This window comes from Pan paniscus, chromosome 18 (genome assembly GCF_029289425.2).
Source record: "Pan paniscus chromosome 18, NHGRI_mPanPan1-v2.0_pri, whole genome shotgun sequence".
Taxonomy (NCBI): domain Eukaryota; kingdom Metazoa; phylum Chordata; class Mammalia; order Primates; family Hominidae; genus Pan; species Pan paniscus.
The window spans coordinates 35,898,320-35,912,511 of NC_073267.2; the positions used below are offsets into that span (position 1 = coordinate 35,898,320).

General features: G+C 45.9%; 2 protein-coding genes across 2 annotated transcripts in view; one reads left to right on the forward strand and one right to left on the reverse strand.

Moving 5' to 3' along the window:
• Nucleotides 1-10,310, reverse strand: part of LOC129394275 (BOS complex subunit NOMO3-like) — a 36,361-nt gene extending 26,051 nt beyond the window's left edge. The window contains exons 1-3 of the mRNA XM_055100190.2: nt 10,013-10,310; nt 5,825-5,914; nt 2,914-2,959 (exon numbers count right to left, since the gene is read on the reverse strand). Of these exons, the coding sequence (XP_054956165.1) occupies nt 2,914-2,959; nt 5,825-5,914; nt 10,013-10,177 (301 nt within the window). The 5' untranslated portion in view covers nt 10,178-10,310. The remainder of the gene's footprint in view (nt 1-2,913; nt 2,960-5,824; nt 5,915-10,012) is intronic.
• A 33-nt stretch (nt 10,311-10,343) lies between these two features.
• Nucleotides 10,344-14,192, forward strand: part of LOC100980074 (ATP-binding cassette sub-family C member 6) — a 44,975-nt gene continuing 41,126 nt past the window's right edge. The window contains exons 1-2 of the mRNA XM_055100187.2: nt 10,344-10,606; nt 11,485-11,546. Coding sequence (XP_054956162.1) covers nt 10,388-10,606; nt 11,485-11,546 — 281 coding nt within the window. The 5' untranslated portion in view covers nt 10,344-10,387. The remainder of the gene's footprint in view (nt 10,607-11,484; nt 11,547-14,192) is intronic.

Sequence of the window (14,192 nt, forward strand, 5' to 3'; positions counted from 1 at the left end):
CCAGGCACTGAGCTGAGTGCCTTTAATCCTCACAATTATCTTAAGAGACAGGCAGTAATAGCTGCAATTTACTGAGGGGTAAATTAAGGCACAGAAAGGTTAAAGGAGCTCCCAAGATCACAGAGCTTCTGAGTGACAGAGCCCCAATTCGACCCTAAAAGTCTGGCTCTGGATCTGTTCTCTGACCAAGGACATGAGCTCAGCCATGTTAAACCAGGAACACAAACTCCAGGGCCACAGGGGCTTCATGGGTTCGAAGTAAGCGGAGCATCCTCAGGGGGACTGTGGCAAATTGAAAGGAGACAACTGCCACTCAAGTCTGCCAACCACTACCATGCTTTGCCAGAGCTTCCAACTTCTCCGAAAAACTGGAAATCTGGATTTTATATACCATCTCTTGATTTTTCAATATCAGCAATTAACTCCATTTTTTAACTGAAGAGTTCATCATAATAGGGGTTAAGGTTGAGTTTTTGAAAGGTTAGGAAGAATATGGAGTAATGAGTAGAGAAAAAAATGGAAAACCATGAGATGAGATTTTCAGTTAAGATGAATTACACACGTGCTTGCACGCGTACATGCACGCGCGCACACACACACACACACAAAGACTCCAATAAAAAATGGGCAAAAGACTTGAACAGGAATCTTACAAAAATAGCCAACCCATGGCAAATAAACATAAACATACGAAAAAGTGTGCAACCTCATTGGCCATCAGTGGAATGTAAATCAAGGCCACAGTGAGATAATACCACACCCCTACCAGAAGGGCTAAAATTAAAAAAAACTGACGATACCAAGTGTAGGTTAGGATGTGGAGCAATGGAAACCCTTGTACACTGCTGGGAGAACACAAACTGGTGCATCCACTTTGGATGTTTGCAAACACCTAAAGCTGAGCATGTATCAGCTCTATGGCTCAGCAACTTTACTCCTGTGATATACTCAGCAAAAATGCAGACACACATGTATCAAAATATACATGCAAGAATGTTCACAGGAGCACTACTCTTAGTGGCCAAAATCGGTAAGCAACTCAAATGGCCATCAACAGTAGAAGAGATCACTGATACAAAATATGAATATAAAATATAAATATAGGCCAGGCGTGGTGGCTCTTGCCTATAATCCCAACACTTTGGGAGGCCAAAGCGGGCAGATCACTTCAGGTCAGGAGTTCGAGACCAGCCTGGGTCAACATGATGAAACCCCATCTCTACTAAAAATACAAAAATTAGCTGGGTGTGGTGGTGCACACCTGTAATCTCATCTACTGAGGAGGCTGAGGCACAAGAATTGCTTGAACCCGGGCAGAAGTTGCAGTGAACCGAGATCACACTCCAGCCTGGGCAGCAGAGCGAGACTCAGTCTCAAAAAAAAGAAAATAAGAAAATAAAATATAAATATTTTATAAAATATAAATAATTTTATATTTATGCATCAGAATTCTGAACAGCAAAGAGAATGAACTAAAGCTACAAATGATACAGATAAAGTTCATAATGTTGAGTGAAAGAAACCAGATATTAAAAAGTTCCCTGCATGATAGCATTTGTATAAAGTTCAAAACGACCAAATGGATCTCTCATTTGTAGAAGGTCAGGGTGGTGGTCACCTGGAGGGTGCGGTGGGATGGCTAATGAGCACCCAGGATGGGGACTTCTGGGGTGCTGGTGAAGTGCTATCTTATCATCTGGATGGTGGATACATGGGTGTGTTCACTTAGTGAAAATTCATCCAAGGCACTTTTCTGAAAGCATAATTCAATTAAAAAGCTTATCAACAGCACCAGTTGGGGGTAGGGTGGGGGGTGGCAAACACAACACTCCTCCAGGCCACCAATCTGGACTTCTGCTTTGGCCATGAGCAGGGCTACATTCCTCTCCAGCTTTCTGGAACGTACCAGCCAGGCACCCCCCGCCCTATCCCTGACTACAAACTGATAAAAGAGCTGCTCTCACAGAGCCAAATTAGCTGTCAGCTGCCTGAGCCTCATTTTAGCCTTGGCGATGGCAGGTGCTAAATTCTTCCTTGTCTAATGCACGAGCAAGCCTGATATCAACAACGGTGATCCCTACTCCTCTCCCCAAGCCATGGACTGGGGTCACCCACACCTGTTCTGCTGAAACATCAAGAGTCTCTCCTCTTCAAAAATGTAAACTACACCAAAACAGACCCTCTCTTCTGATCTCAACCCCATCCCCAACTCCCCAGCTATGCCTGAAGACAGTTATATGAGGAAAGTTTGGAGCTTTTATTGGGATGTGTGCAGAAGGGCTGTTTTCGAATACTGAGTACTTGCTAATTACGTGCCAGCCACTCTGAACACTCAGTATTGGTTTATTAATCCTCCAAGTACCCAGTGGGGCAGGGACTATAACTACCCTTGCTCGACAGTGAGGAGCCAGGCTGACACGGGGGAAGTAACTTGCCCAAAGTTATTTAACTGGTAAGGTTTAAGGCTGACAGTCTTCTCATCTCATGGGACATAAATCTGGATTTTTATGACAAATCTCACAATCTTTAAATGTTTCAATTAATTCCATAAAAAATTAAAAAACTGAGGGGGCTAAAAAAGAAGCCATCCTGGGACGGGAACCAAGTCCCCACTCTTGATTTCTATACTGTTCTACGGCTACGTAATGAGTGAAACTGCAAGGGAGGAGTTTCCAGAAAGGTAGAAGAAAAGATGTCCATTTTTCAAAGGTGACAGAAAGTCTTAAGGTAGATTAAGGTAAATCCGAATGAAACCAGAGTGATGGGGGCAAGGAAGGGAGGAATACAAACCCTCTTCCATACTGGAAATGATCCTTAATATTTTAATAGTTTATGCACTCTGCTAGCCTAAATTAATATTCGGCATATCATCTAATCTTTTACAAAGAATGTCTAGTGATTCAGTTAACTTACCAAAACTCCACCCCAGGGAAGGCTCAATCTTCAGAATGAAATCCCCCTAAAAGGAAAAAAAGAAAATGTAATTTCAAGAAATGAGAATTGTGACTTTGGCTTAATTTAGTTTAGTGTTATCATTTAATCTGAAATTTTTTTACACCGGAAATGAAATTCTAAGAGTAAGCCTTGTTCTTCTACATGGTACTGAGCACTGATTCTCTTCAGAAGCTACAAGCTGAAGCTGAACACCAGAAGTTTTCATCTAAACAATCAGAAGACAGTGCTGAAGCCCATTCATGAGTTCTAAAGACACTAGGTTCAGCCACTCACTGTCTTTTAATACTAAACATACTATAATTCTATTAATTGAGTCTCCCATTAAGCCCTCACGTGCCTACAGTTGCACAAGTTAGCATGTATCTTCAGGAACTAAAGTCACCTCTTAAAACTAGATTTGGCCAGGCACAGTACCTCATACCTATAATCCCAACACTGTGGGAGGCCAAGGCAGGAGGGTCACTTGAGGCCAGGAGTTCAAGACCAGCCTAAGCAACATAGCAAGACCCCATCTGTACAAAAAATGTTCTTAAAAAATTAGCTGGGTGTGGTGGCAGGCGCCTACAGTCTTAGCTACTTAGGTGGAAGAGGCAGGAGGATCACTTGAGCCCAGGAGGTCAGTGCTGCAGTGAACCATAATTGTGCCACTGCACTCCAGCATGGGCAGCGGAGGGAGATCCTGTCTCTAAACAATACATTAACTCATTAATTCAATAAATAAAACTAGATTTTACTTATCAACCCTGGTTTCTTTGTTTTTGTTTTTGTTTTTTTTGAGATGGAGCTTTGCTGTGTTGCCCAGGCTGGAGTGAAGTGGTGCGATCTTGGCTCACTGCAACCTCCGTCTCCTAGGTTCAAGCGATTCTCCTGCCTCAGCCTCCCAAGTAGCTGGGACTACAGGCATCCACATGACACTCGGCTAATTTTTTTGTATTTTAGTAGAGACGGGGTTGCACCATGTTGCCCAGGCTGGTCTCACACTCCTGAGCTCAGGTGATCCACCTGCCTCAACCTCCCAAAGTGCTAGGATTACAGGCATGAGCTACCACATCCAGCCTCCTGGTTTCTTGAGACTGATACTGATACTATTTAAAAATTAATTAAATAGATTTCAGGACAGACCCAGCTAGTCCATCTCTAGAAATCAATCCTATGCATTCTGGATGAAGAGTTAAGTTCAAGAATATTTCCTGGTGTGTTATGTTAAAATTACTATTTTAAAATTGGGGAAAGTCTATATGTCCAAGTAGTTAAATAAATTACAGTTTGGGTTTGACTCTGACACACTATGCAGCGATTAAAAAGAAGTCAGTAGGCCGAGCATGGTGGCTCATGCCTGTAATCCCAGCACTCTGGGAGGCTGAGGTGGGCGGATCACCTGAGGTCAGGAGTTCAAAACCAGCCTGGCCAACATGGTGAAACACCATCTCTACTAAAAATACAAAAAAAATTAGCTGGGCATGGTGGTGGGTGCCTGTAATCCCAGCTACTTGGGAGGCTGAGGCAGAAGAATCACTGGAACCCAGGAGGCAGAGGTTGCAGTGAGCCGAGATCGCGCCACTGCACTCCAGCCTGGCTGACAGAGTGAGACTCTGTCTCAAAAAAAAAAAAAAAAAAAAAGTCAGTAGATCTATCTATGCTAATGTTGAAAGCACGCAAGAGGAAAAAACCAAATGTCCCTCTGGTATTGAAAGCATTAACACAGGGGAAAAAATGAAACTGCAGAATAAATCCTATTGTTTGATTTCATTTGTATTAAAAAATATATCAAAATCAAAACTATGTATATTGACTATTTTTGCAACTTCCTATGAATCTGTATTTCCAAATAAAAGGTTTATATGTGGGAGGATGGGATTGTATAGAGGTGTTTGTGGATACATATCTATGTGCATGTGTGCTTGTGTGTATTTGCATATATACATATGCATGTGTACCCGTGGATATCTGAATAACTATAAATAGAAAGCAATCTGTTAGGATGCACATCAAAATTTTATAAGAGGGCCGGAAACATTGGCTGACACCTGTAATCCCAGCACTTTGGGAGGCTGAGGCACGTGGTTCACTTGAGGTCATGAGTTCGAGACCAGTCTGGCCAACATGGCAAAACCCCGTCACTACTAAAAATACAAAACATTAGCTGGGTGTAGTGGCAGGTGCCTGTAATCCCAGCTATTCGGGAGGCCGAGGAAGGAAAATGGCTTGAACCTAGGGGGTGGAGGTTGGAGTGAGCCAAGATCACGCCACTGCACTCCAGCCTGGGTGACCCAGCGAGACTCCATCTCAAAAGAAGAAAACAAAACAAAACAAAACAAAAAAACCTTTATCAGATTATCAGAGGTCATCACTACAGAGGGAGGTAAAATTGGAGGGAAAAGGGTACAAATTTATTTCACATACTTCTAAAGACCTTGACTTTTTTTTTTCACAAAGTTCATGAATTCATGTATTACTTATACAATTGTTTTAACAATACTTTAAGCTGCCTGCAAGTAACGGGTTCCATGAAATCAGAGTTTCTCAGCCCTGGCACTACTGACATCTGGGCTGTCGTAGGCAGCACTGTAGCGCATTTAGCTCCACGCCTGGCCACTACTCACTGGGTGACTGTAGCGCACAGCCACAGATGTCACAACAAAAACGTCTCTAGACATTGCCAAATGGCCCTAAACACAGAGAGAGCCACTGTATTCGTCAAGGCAGTTTGTAAGTTGTCTCCCTCCAAATGTGGCTAGGATTACCATATTCCACTAATAATTTACAAAACAGATGAGCATTTGCTAGTGTAGGAAAGGGCATGGTTAGTGCAGCCTGGTGAGGCACACTAGTGACTTCCCATCATAAGTGACAAGCAGTCCCCTCTTACCTTATCATACAATGGGATCATAAAGTAACCATTATTAGGGGCACAGTCTGTCTGGTATTTCAAAGTCCCATGCTTGGTGTACAGCTTTATCTGGAAAGGAAGGAAGGAAAACAGAAATCATAACATTGCCTTTGGGAATTAACTACACATATTACACCTGAATGCACTCAGTCAGTATACATTCACTGAGGACCTATTATATGCCAGCTTTTAACACGGGGCATTACTGGGGACAGAGGGAAATCAACAAACTCTCTCCCAAATCATGTGACTCAATGTTTTTCAGATTAGAAACCACCTACAGCCTATTACAATGCCTTATTTTTCAATGCTTTTCTGTGTATTTTAGTGGCTGTCTCTAGGTAGCTCGTGTAAGTTTCTGGGTCTAAAACAAATTTGCAAACTTTGCCATTAGTAAGGTGCTTATTAACATGCAAATTCCTGGCTGGGCACGGTGGCTCATGCCAGTACTCCCAGCACTTCAGGAGGCTGAGGTGGGCAGATCACTTAAGGTCAGGAATTTGAGACCAGCCTGGCCAACAAGGTGAAACCCTGTCCCTACTAATAATACAAAAAAAGTTACCCAGGCATGGTGGCAGGCACCGGTAGTCCCAGGTACTTGGGAGGCTGAGGCAGGAAAATTGTTTGAACTCAGGAGGCAGAGGTTGCAGTGAGCCAAGATCATGCCACAGCACTCCAGCCTGGGAGACAGAGCAAGACTCCATCTCAAAAATAATAATAAAAAAAAAAATAAAGTAAAATAAATTGCAAATTCCTGGGGCCCACCTCTATTTCTCAACTAAAGGTCTGGAACGAGGGCCAGAAATCTTCCTTACTAACTCTGAATAATTTCAAATACTTGGAGCAACATTCATCTAGAAACTTAATTTTCTCATTACTTTCATTCTCAGAAGAAAAAGAGACTAAAAAGACATTTAATATCTGTCCTCTCTTCAAGGACTCTCTAAAACTCTTACATTCTGAGCATTACCAGACACGAAGTGTTAACCCAGTAAGATGCCCAAATGCCATCTGAGTCTTCCACGTGTTGCGTGGCCTTGGGCAAGCTCGTGTTCGGTTTCTTCAGGTGTAGACACAGAGCCACTCCTTTTCATGTGGTTGTACAGATTCACATCAACGCATATTAAGCACCTACTATAGAATATGGATTCAAAGAAAAATCAGTTTGCGGCCAGGCATGGTGGCTCATGCCTGCAATCCCAGCACTTTGGGAGGCCAAAGGAGGAGGATCACTTGAGCCCAGGAGACCAGCCTGGACAACACAGCCACACCTCATCCCTACTAGAAAAAAAATTAGCTAGGCATGATGGCACGTGCCTGTAGCCTCAGCTACTCAGGAGGCCGAGGCAGGAGGAGTGTTTGAGGCCAGCAGTCAGAGGCTTTGGTGAGCTATGATGGTGCCACTGTACTCCAGCCTGAGCAACAGTGTGAGACCCTGCCTCAAAATAAAACAAAATAAAATAAGTAAAATGGAAAAAGCAGTTTGTATTACTATTTAATATCTCTCTCTGAAGAAAAAGGCAACACAGTGTAATACGTAGGGAACATACCGGGCTCAAGGAAAATTTCCTAAATGTACCCGCACAGCTCAACCACTCTGAGGCTCAGTTTCCATGTCTGTAAAAGGAAGCAGTTGGGTCTGATGCACCTAAAAGCCTCACCTCCAAAATGTTAATGCTCTATGACCATGAAACAAACCATGACACGAGCTGCAATGCAACAGTCGAATCTTACCAGCTAAGAAGATGTACAAAGTGACTAACTCATAAAATGAACATTTGAACATTTGGGAAAGGACTCGTGTGAAATAAGGTTAAGCCTGTATGTAAAGTTCTCAGAGGTCAGTGACCACAGCTTCATTCCCCAGTGCCTGAGACAGTGTCTTGCTTACTCTAGGTACTCAGTGAATTTGCTACAGGTGACAAAGAGATTCAGATGCATGCATTTAAGGCAGGGACTGGAAATTCACCAGCCTAGACCGCTTAGGGAGGCAACATCAAGGGGCATTCATCCAAAAGGATTCAGATCACTACAAAACCCAAGCCAAGTGTGGCAGCCTAAAGATCGGCTGGTTTTCCAGAGAAATAAAGAACCCAGTTTTTAATGTGAAACCTGCTGATTGTTAAGTATTAGCAACCAGTATAATTTTTTTTTTTTAACAGTAAGGTCCCTGTTAGAGAACAAAATGTCAGTCTCATGAGAGTATGGAGTTTTGTCTGTTCTGTTCACTGTACTGCTATATCCACACTGGGGACAAGGCTTCAGTATGTGCCGGGGCTCAGTAAATAGTTGTTGACTCAATGAACACGATGTAAAAACACCCAGGATGGGAGAAAGCTAGAGAAGAATGGCAGCAGTTGCATAGGAACGCAAAAAAACACAATCAAGAAATAACCGTGAAATATCATGATTATTTCTACATCTTTCATAAAGTACAATCAGGACACAGGATGGCAATGTAATCTACGTCAAGATGGCCAGTATGAAATGTCTGATTTCAGAATCTGAATTACTTACGAAAGAATGAGTGTCCCACACCATCTGGACAGGCAGCTCTTGGGCTTAAGGAACACACTTCGAAATGGGTCACAAAACCTGTCCTCTGCTCTCAAGGTCACTATTAGTATGAGGGTGAGGGTGGAGGGGGGTGCCTGTCTTTTCCTTCCTTCCAGAACCCCTGGAAACTACAAGTTGCAAGAGGCCTTACCGGCCTCTTGCATTTCAGCTTCTGAAATGCCCTGTGCCGTCTACAGCCATACCACCCTGAACGTGTCCTGTCCCCAGTGCAGACCTAGGAGGTGGCATAGGCACCCAGAAACATGTACCCAGGAAATCCTAGGAGCCTTGCCGCTGCCAGTGGGTAGATTCATTCAATGCCTGACCTCTGACCTCTTCAGACTGAAAAAGCAGCAAACAAGGGGGCCTTGAAGAAGATCACGGATCCGCTTGTTAAAGAAATGTATCTGCTGGGTTCCACTGTTTCTCTCCCAACACCATCCTATAGGTACAAAAACTGAAACCTAGAGCAAGGGCAGGTCGCAGAGCTGGTGGGGTGTGGAACTGACTCCCTACCCCTCCCCCAATCCTCAGCAGCCCGCTTTGCAGAACACAGAGCTTCACCCTTCACTGCCAGCCCTGGAACAGCTCAAAGGTGCTTTCAGACGATCTTTGGGGTCTTATTCCCCAATCCCTCTCTTTGGCATTTCCCAGCCTCTTCCTTCGTTTTCTCCTAAATTACCTCCGAGGCACCCGCTCTTTTCCTCTTCCTTGTCCTACCCCACCATAAATCCCCTCCCAAAAATGAGGCCCAGGCCTTGCTCTGGTCCCCTCCCATCTACCAGGACAAATGACATTCTGCCCCTACCTCCATCCATCCCTTTCCTCTTTACGGGAAACTTTCTGGGTCATAATCCCACCGGGCTGATAAACATTTAACAGGACTTTACAACTTAATTAAAACACACACACACACACACACACACACACACACACAAAACCTTCAGCACAAATCTCTAGGGTAATTCCATTAACTACTCATTAAGGCAATCAGGGCAGCTGGCAACTCTCCATTTTCAGAAGTGCAGGGGAGCCGGAGAAATAAAAAATACCTTTCCGGCCCCAGGGTTGCCAATACTGATCTACTAGGTCAGAATCTATGGGATGGGAATTGATGCTCTTTAAAATCATGCCGCGGGGTTTGGAGGAGCAGTGGATTAGAACTTCGGGGGGTTCTGGGCTGTGGAGTTTGGGGGATAAGACATGTGGTCTCTAGGATCTGGAATGTGGGTTTGGGGAAATCTGAGTTTCAGGGGGTCTGATTCGAGGAGATCTCAGGTCTAAATTTTAAAGAAATGGAGTCTGGGCTCCAGGGAATTTAGGGTCTGGGTTTTGAGGATCTGGGGTCTGTGTTCCGGGGATCTGGAGTCCGGGTTTTGAAGAACCTGAGGTCTGGCACCCCTCAGTCCTTAGACGACCCCATGATAAGAACCTCCCCTCCAGCGCGACTGGGGAGGGGCTGCAGGGAGCCCGCGGACAGCATAGCCTCGGAAGAGGTAAGGGCTCCAAGGACTCCACACCGCCCGGTGTCAGAGACGAGGCCAGCGCGGCCCAGAGAGGCTGAACCACCGGCCTGGCGACTCGGCGCCGGGCGGCGGGGCGGGCGCTCACCTCGATGAGCGAGCAGTTGACCTCCACGTCCGACTTGACGAAGCCACCGCAGCCCACCACGATGTCCTCCGAGCCGTGCGCCGGCCCCACGCCGCTCAGCAGCAGAACCACCGCGGCGGTGACCACCGCGGGCCCCAGCGGCCCCGCGCCCTGGCCCATCAGCATGGCCCGACCTCCCCCAGCTAGACCAACCGCCGGCAGCCGGGTCCCGCCCCTCACACTGCACGCTGCAGGCTCCTTCCTCCTCCTAGGCCGGCTGACAGCCCAGGCCCCGCGCCGCCGCCGCCGCCGCCGCCCGCCGCCGCCCGCCGCCGCCCGCCGCGCACGCGCGCTTCGACCCCACGTTCACAGCCCCAAAGGAGAGAACTAAGGCGCATGCTCGGCAAGGAAACGAGACCATCTCTGCCTTCTAGAGGCCTGGAGGACTCCGCGCAACATCTTGCTGGTGCAACGCAAGGTGCATGCCTACAGGGAGAAGCTCCAAAGATGAATTCTACTTTAGAATTCACCATCACAGCTGGAAAGGACGGGAGAGTTTGTTGGTGGAATTATCTAACAACTTTCTCAAATCTTTCTGACCCATACATTTCGCAGGTAAAATATATAATCTCACAAAAAGCTTTGGGGCCGGGTGTGTGGCTCACGCCTGTAATCCCAGCACTTTGGGAGGCTGAGGTGGGTGGATCGCTTGAGCCCAGGAGTTCGAGACCAGCCTGGGCAATATGGCGAAACCCCGTCTCTACACACACACACACACACACACACACGAAAAACGCTTTAGGAATTTGTGTAAGCTGGTGTATTTTTCCATGATAAATGATCGATACTTTTTTAAGCGAAACGTGTTAATGTTAGCATATTAAAGAAAGTATGTAGGATTTATTTTAATCCTAGCTCTAATAACATATGCCTAGAAACAAATTATGATGAGTTTTCTTCCCCTAAGGAAGAAGTGCATGCAGTCAGTATACTTTGAATTAGCTCTGCAAGATGAAACATGATTTGCCTGAAAACAAGCTCAAATCCAGCATATTTTGTCCCAAGAGTGAATTCATATGTACACTGAATTTAACTACCAGTCAGCACATCAAAATACACACCAAAGAGGCCGGGCACAGTGGCTGACGCCTGTAATCCCAGCACTTTGGGAGGCCGAGATAGGCAGATCACTTGAGGTTAGGAGTTTGAGACCAGCCTGGCCAACATGGTGAAACCCTGTCTCTACTAAAAACACAAAAAATTAGCTGTGTGTGGTGGCGCACACCTGTCATCCCAGCTCTTTGGAAGGCTGAGGCAGGAGAATCGCTTGAACCCAGGAGGCAGAGGTAGTAGTGAGCCAAGATCACACCACTGTACTCTGGCCTGGGCAACAGAGCGAAACCCTGTCTCGAAAAAAAAAAAAAAAATACACAGTTCGTCCTGTCTTCCTACCCTTGCCACATACTTCCCTTCTCCATTTTTGTCTGTTGCAGAACCCCTGTCCAGAGACTGGGGCAGCCTTCCCCTCCAAAGCCACGTTCTGGTGGATTTCTGGGTAAGTAAAGTCGAACGGAAGGGTTGGGGTGGTGCCTCACCCGCCTGCATTTGCTGCTCTGATTCCCAGCCATGGCCCTTCCCCTGTGCTTCCAAAGGCCAGCAAGTCTTTCTCCATCCCAGCCTCAGTGCTTTCTTCTTCGTGTTCAGTGTCCACCATCTGCATCCTGTTCCCATTCACTCACTGGAGTGAGATCTTGATTTGAATCCCGGCTCTGCCTGTTAGCAGGCCATGTCGCAAACCTCCAGAGTCTCAGTTTTCCCTCTGTAAAATGGGGATGACTCAACCTGCATAAGATGGAAAGTGCTTAGTGCTTGCACACAGCAGGTGCTTAATAGTAATAGAATTGTCTCCAATACTTGATTTCAGTCATTCCACCAACATTTAATAGGCACCTACTATGTGCTAAGCCCCAGGGGTGAGGAGATAAAGGAGCAAGTGTCTACTTTCTAGAGGGTTCCAGGCAGATTGAGAAAATAGCTGCTTCTCCAGGGCCAGCTCACAAGGCACTTGAGGATGTGCTCCCTCCCAACCACACGGCATTCAGACCTCAGTAGCACATGACATGTGGATTTGAATCCTGGCCCTACCACTTCGTAGCTGTGTTGCTTTGGACAAGTTACTTAACCTCTCTGTGCCTCAGTCTCCACTCCTTCAAAATGGGATTAATAATAGCACTTAGCTCATAGGGTTGTGAAGCTTAAATAAGATAAGATCTGTAAAGCACTTAGAGCAGGGCCTGGCAAATAATGAGTGTAAGTGGTAATTATTTTTTTTTCTTTTGAGATGGAGTTCCACTCTTGTTGCCCAGGCTGGAGTACAATGGCACTATCTTGGCTCACTGCAACCTCCGCCTCCTGGGTTCAAGCGATTCTCCTGCCTCAGCCTCCCAAGTAGCTGAGATTACAGGCATGCACCACTATGCTCGGCTGATTTTGTATTTTTAGTAGAGACAGTGTTTCTCCATGTTGGTCAGGCTGATCTCAAACTCCCGACCTCAGGTGATCTGCCTGCCTCGGCTTCCCAAAGTGCTGGGGATTACAGGCGTGACCCACTGTGCCTGGGCTATTCATTTTCTCTTTTTTTTTTTTTTTTTTTGAGACAGAGTATCACTCTTGTTGCCCAGGCTGCAGTGCAATGGTACAATCTCAGCTCACTGCAACCTCCACCTCCCAGGTTCAAGCAATTCTCCTGCCTCAGCCTCCCGAGTAGCTGGGATTAGAGGCGCCTGCCATCATGCCCAGCTAATTTTTGTAGTTTTTTGTAGAGACCGGGTTTCACCATGTTGGCCAGGCTGGTCTGAAACTCCTGACCTCAAGTGATCTACCCCCCTCGACCTCCCAAAATGCTGGGATTACAGGCATAAGCCACCACACCCGGCCTAAATGGCTATTAAATAAATGAAAAATATCAGGCTTTGAATGTGTGGAACTGGTAGAAAGAGCTTAGAGATTTTCTAAACAGCTCTACTGGGGGGTCCAGCCCCTGCTTCCCAAACTTAAGCATTTATGGACCACTCTTGATGCTTTTTTGTCCTCCTGGGGCAAAAACTAAATTGAGTCACTTTTTTTACTTGAATAAACTATTTTTAAAAAGAAACTCTCTATCACTGCTAAAATAGGAAAAATCTATAGCATCACTTTCCATATAGGAGAACTCCAAAAACAATTTCAGGGAAAATCAAGCCACATTAATAATTTCTATGTCAGAACGGTTGCTTCCCCAAGTTGGCTCTGCATTAGAAAAGGGAACTTGGTGGCCTGGCGCAGTGGCTCACGCCTATAATCCCAACACCTTGGGAGGCTGAGGCAGGTGGATCACCTGAGGTCAGGAGTTCGAGACCAGCCTGACCAACATGGTGAAACCCCATCTCTACTAAAAATATAAAAATTAGCCAGGTGTGGTGGTGGGAGCCTGCAATCCCAGTCACTCAGGAGGCTGAGGCAGGAGAATCACTTGAACCCAGGAGGTGGAGGTTGTGGTGAGCCGAGATCACACCAGTGCACTCCAGCCTGGGCAACAGAGTGAGATTCCATCTCAAAAAAATAAAAAGAATAGAAATAAAAAAGAAAAGGGAACTTGGTAAGGCTTAGAGAAGAGTCAGAGACCAGAACCAGGCAAGACCTTCTGGCTGGTGTCATCAGAAAGATTAAAGAGACCTGAGGCCAGGCACAGTGGCTCACACCCATAATCCAAACACTTTGGAAGGCCAACCCCGACAGATCACTTGAGGCCGGGAGTTCGAGACCAGCCTGGCCAACATGGCGAAATCCCATCTCTACTATAAACAAAAAAATTAGCCAGGGGTGGTAGCTTACGCCTGTAGTCCTAGCACTTTGGGAGGCTGAGGTGGGAGGATTGCTTGAGGCCAGTAGGTCGAGACCAGCCTGGCCAACATGGTGATACACCACCTAAAAACACAAAAATTAGCCAGGTGTGATGGTGGCTTGTAATTTCAACTACTCAGAAGGCTGAGGCGTAAGAATCGCTTGAGCCAGGGAGGCGGAGGTTGCAGTGAGCCCAGATCACGTCAGTGCACTCCAGCCTAGGCAACAGAGTGAGACTCCGTCTCAAAAAATAATAATAATAATTTAAAAAAAAAGCTGAGGGAGGAGTTCAAGCTTCTTCTACAATGATAGTTTTGGT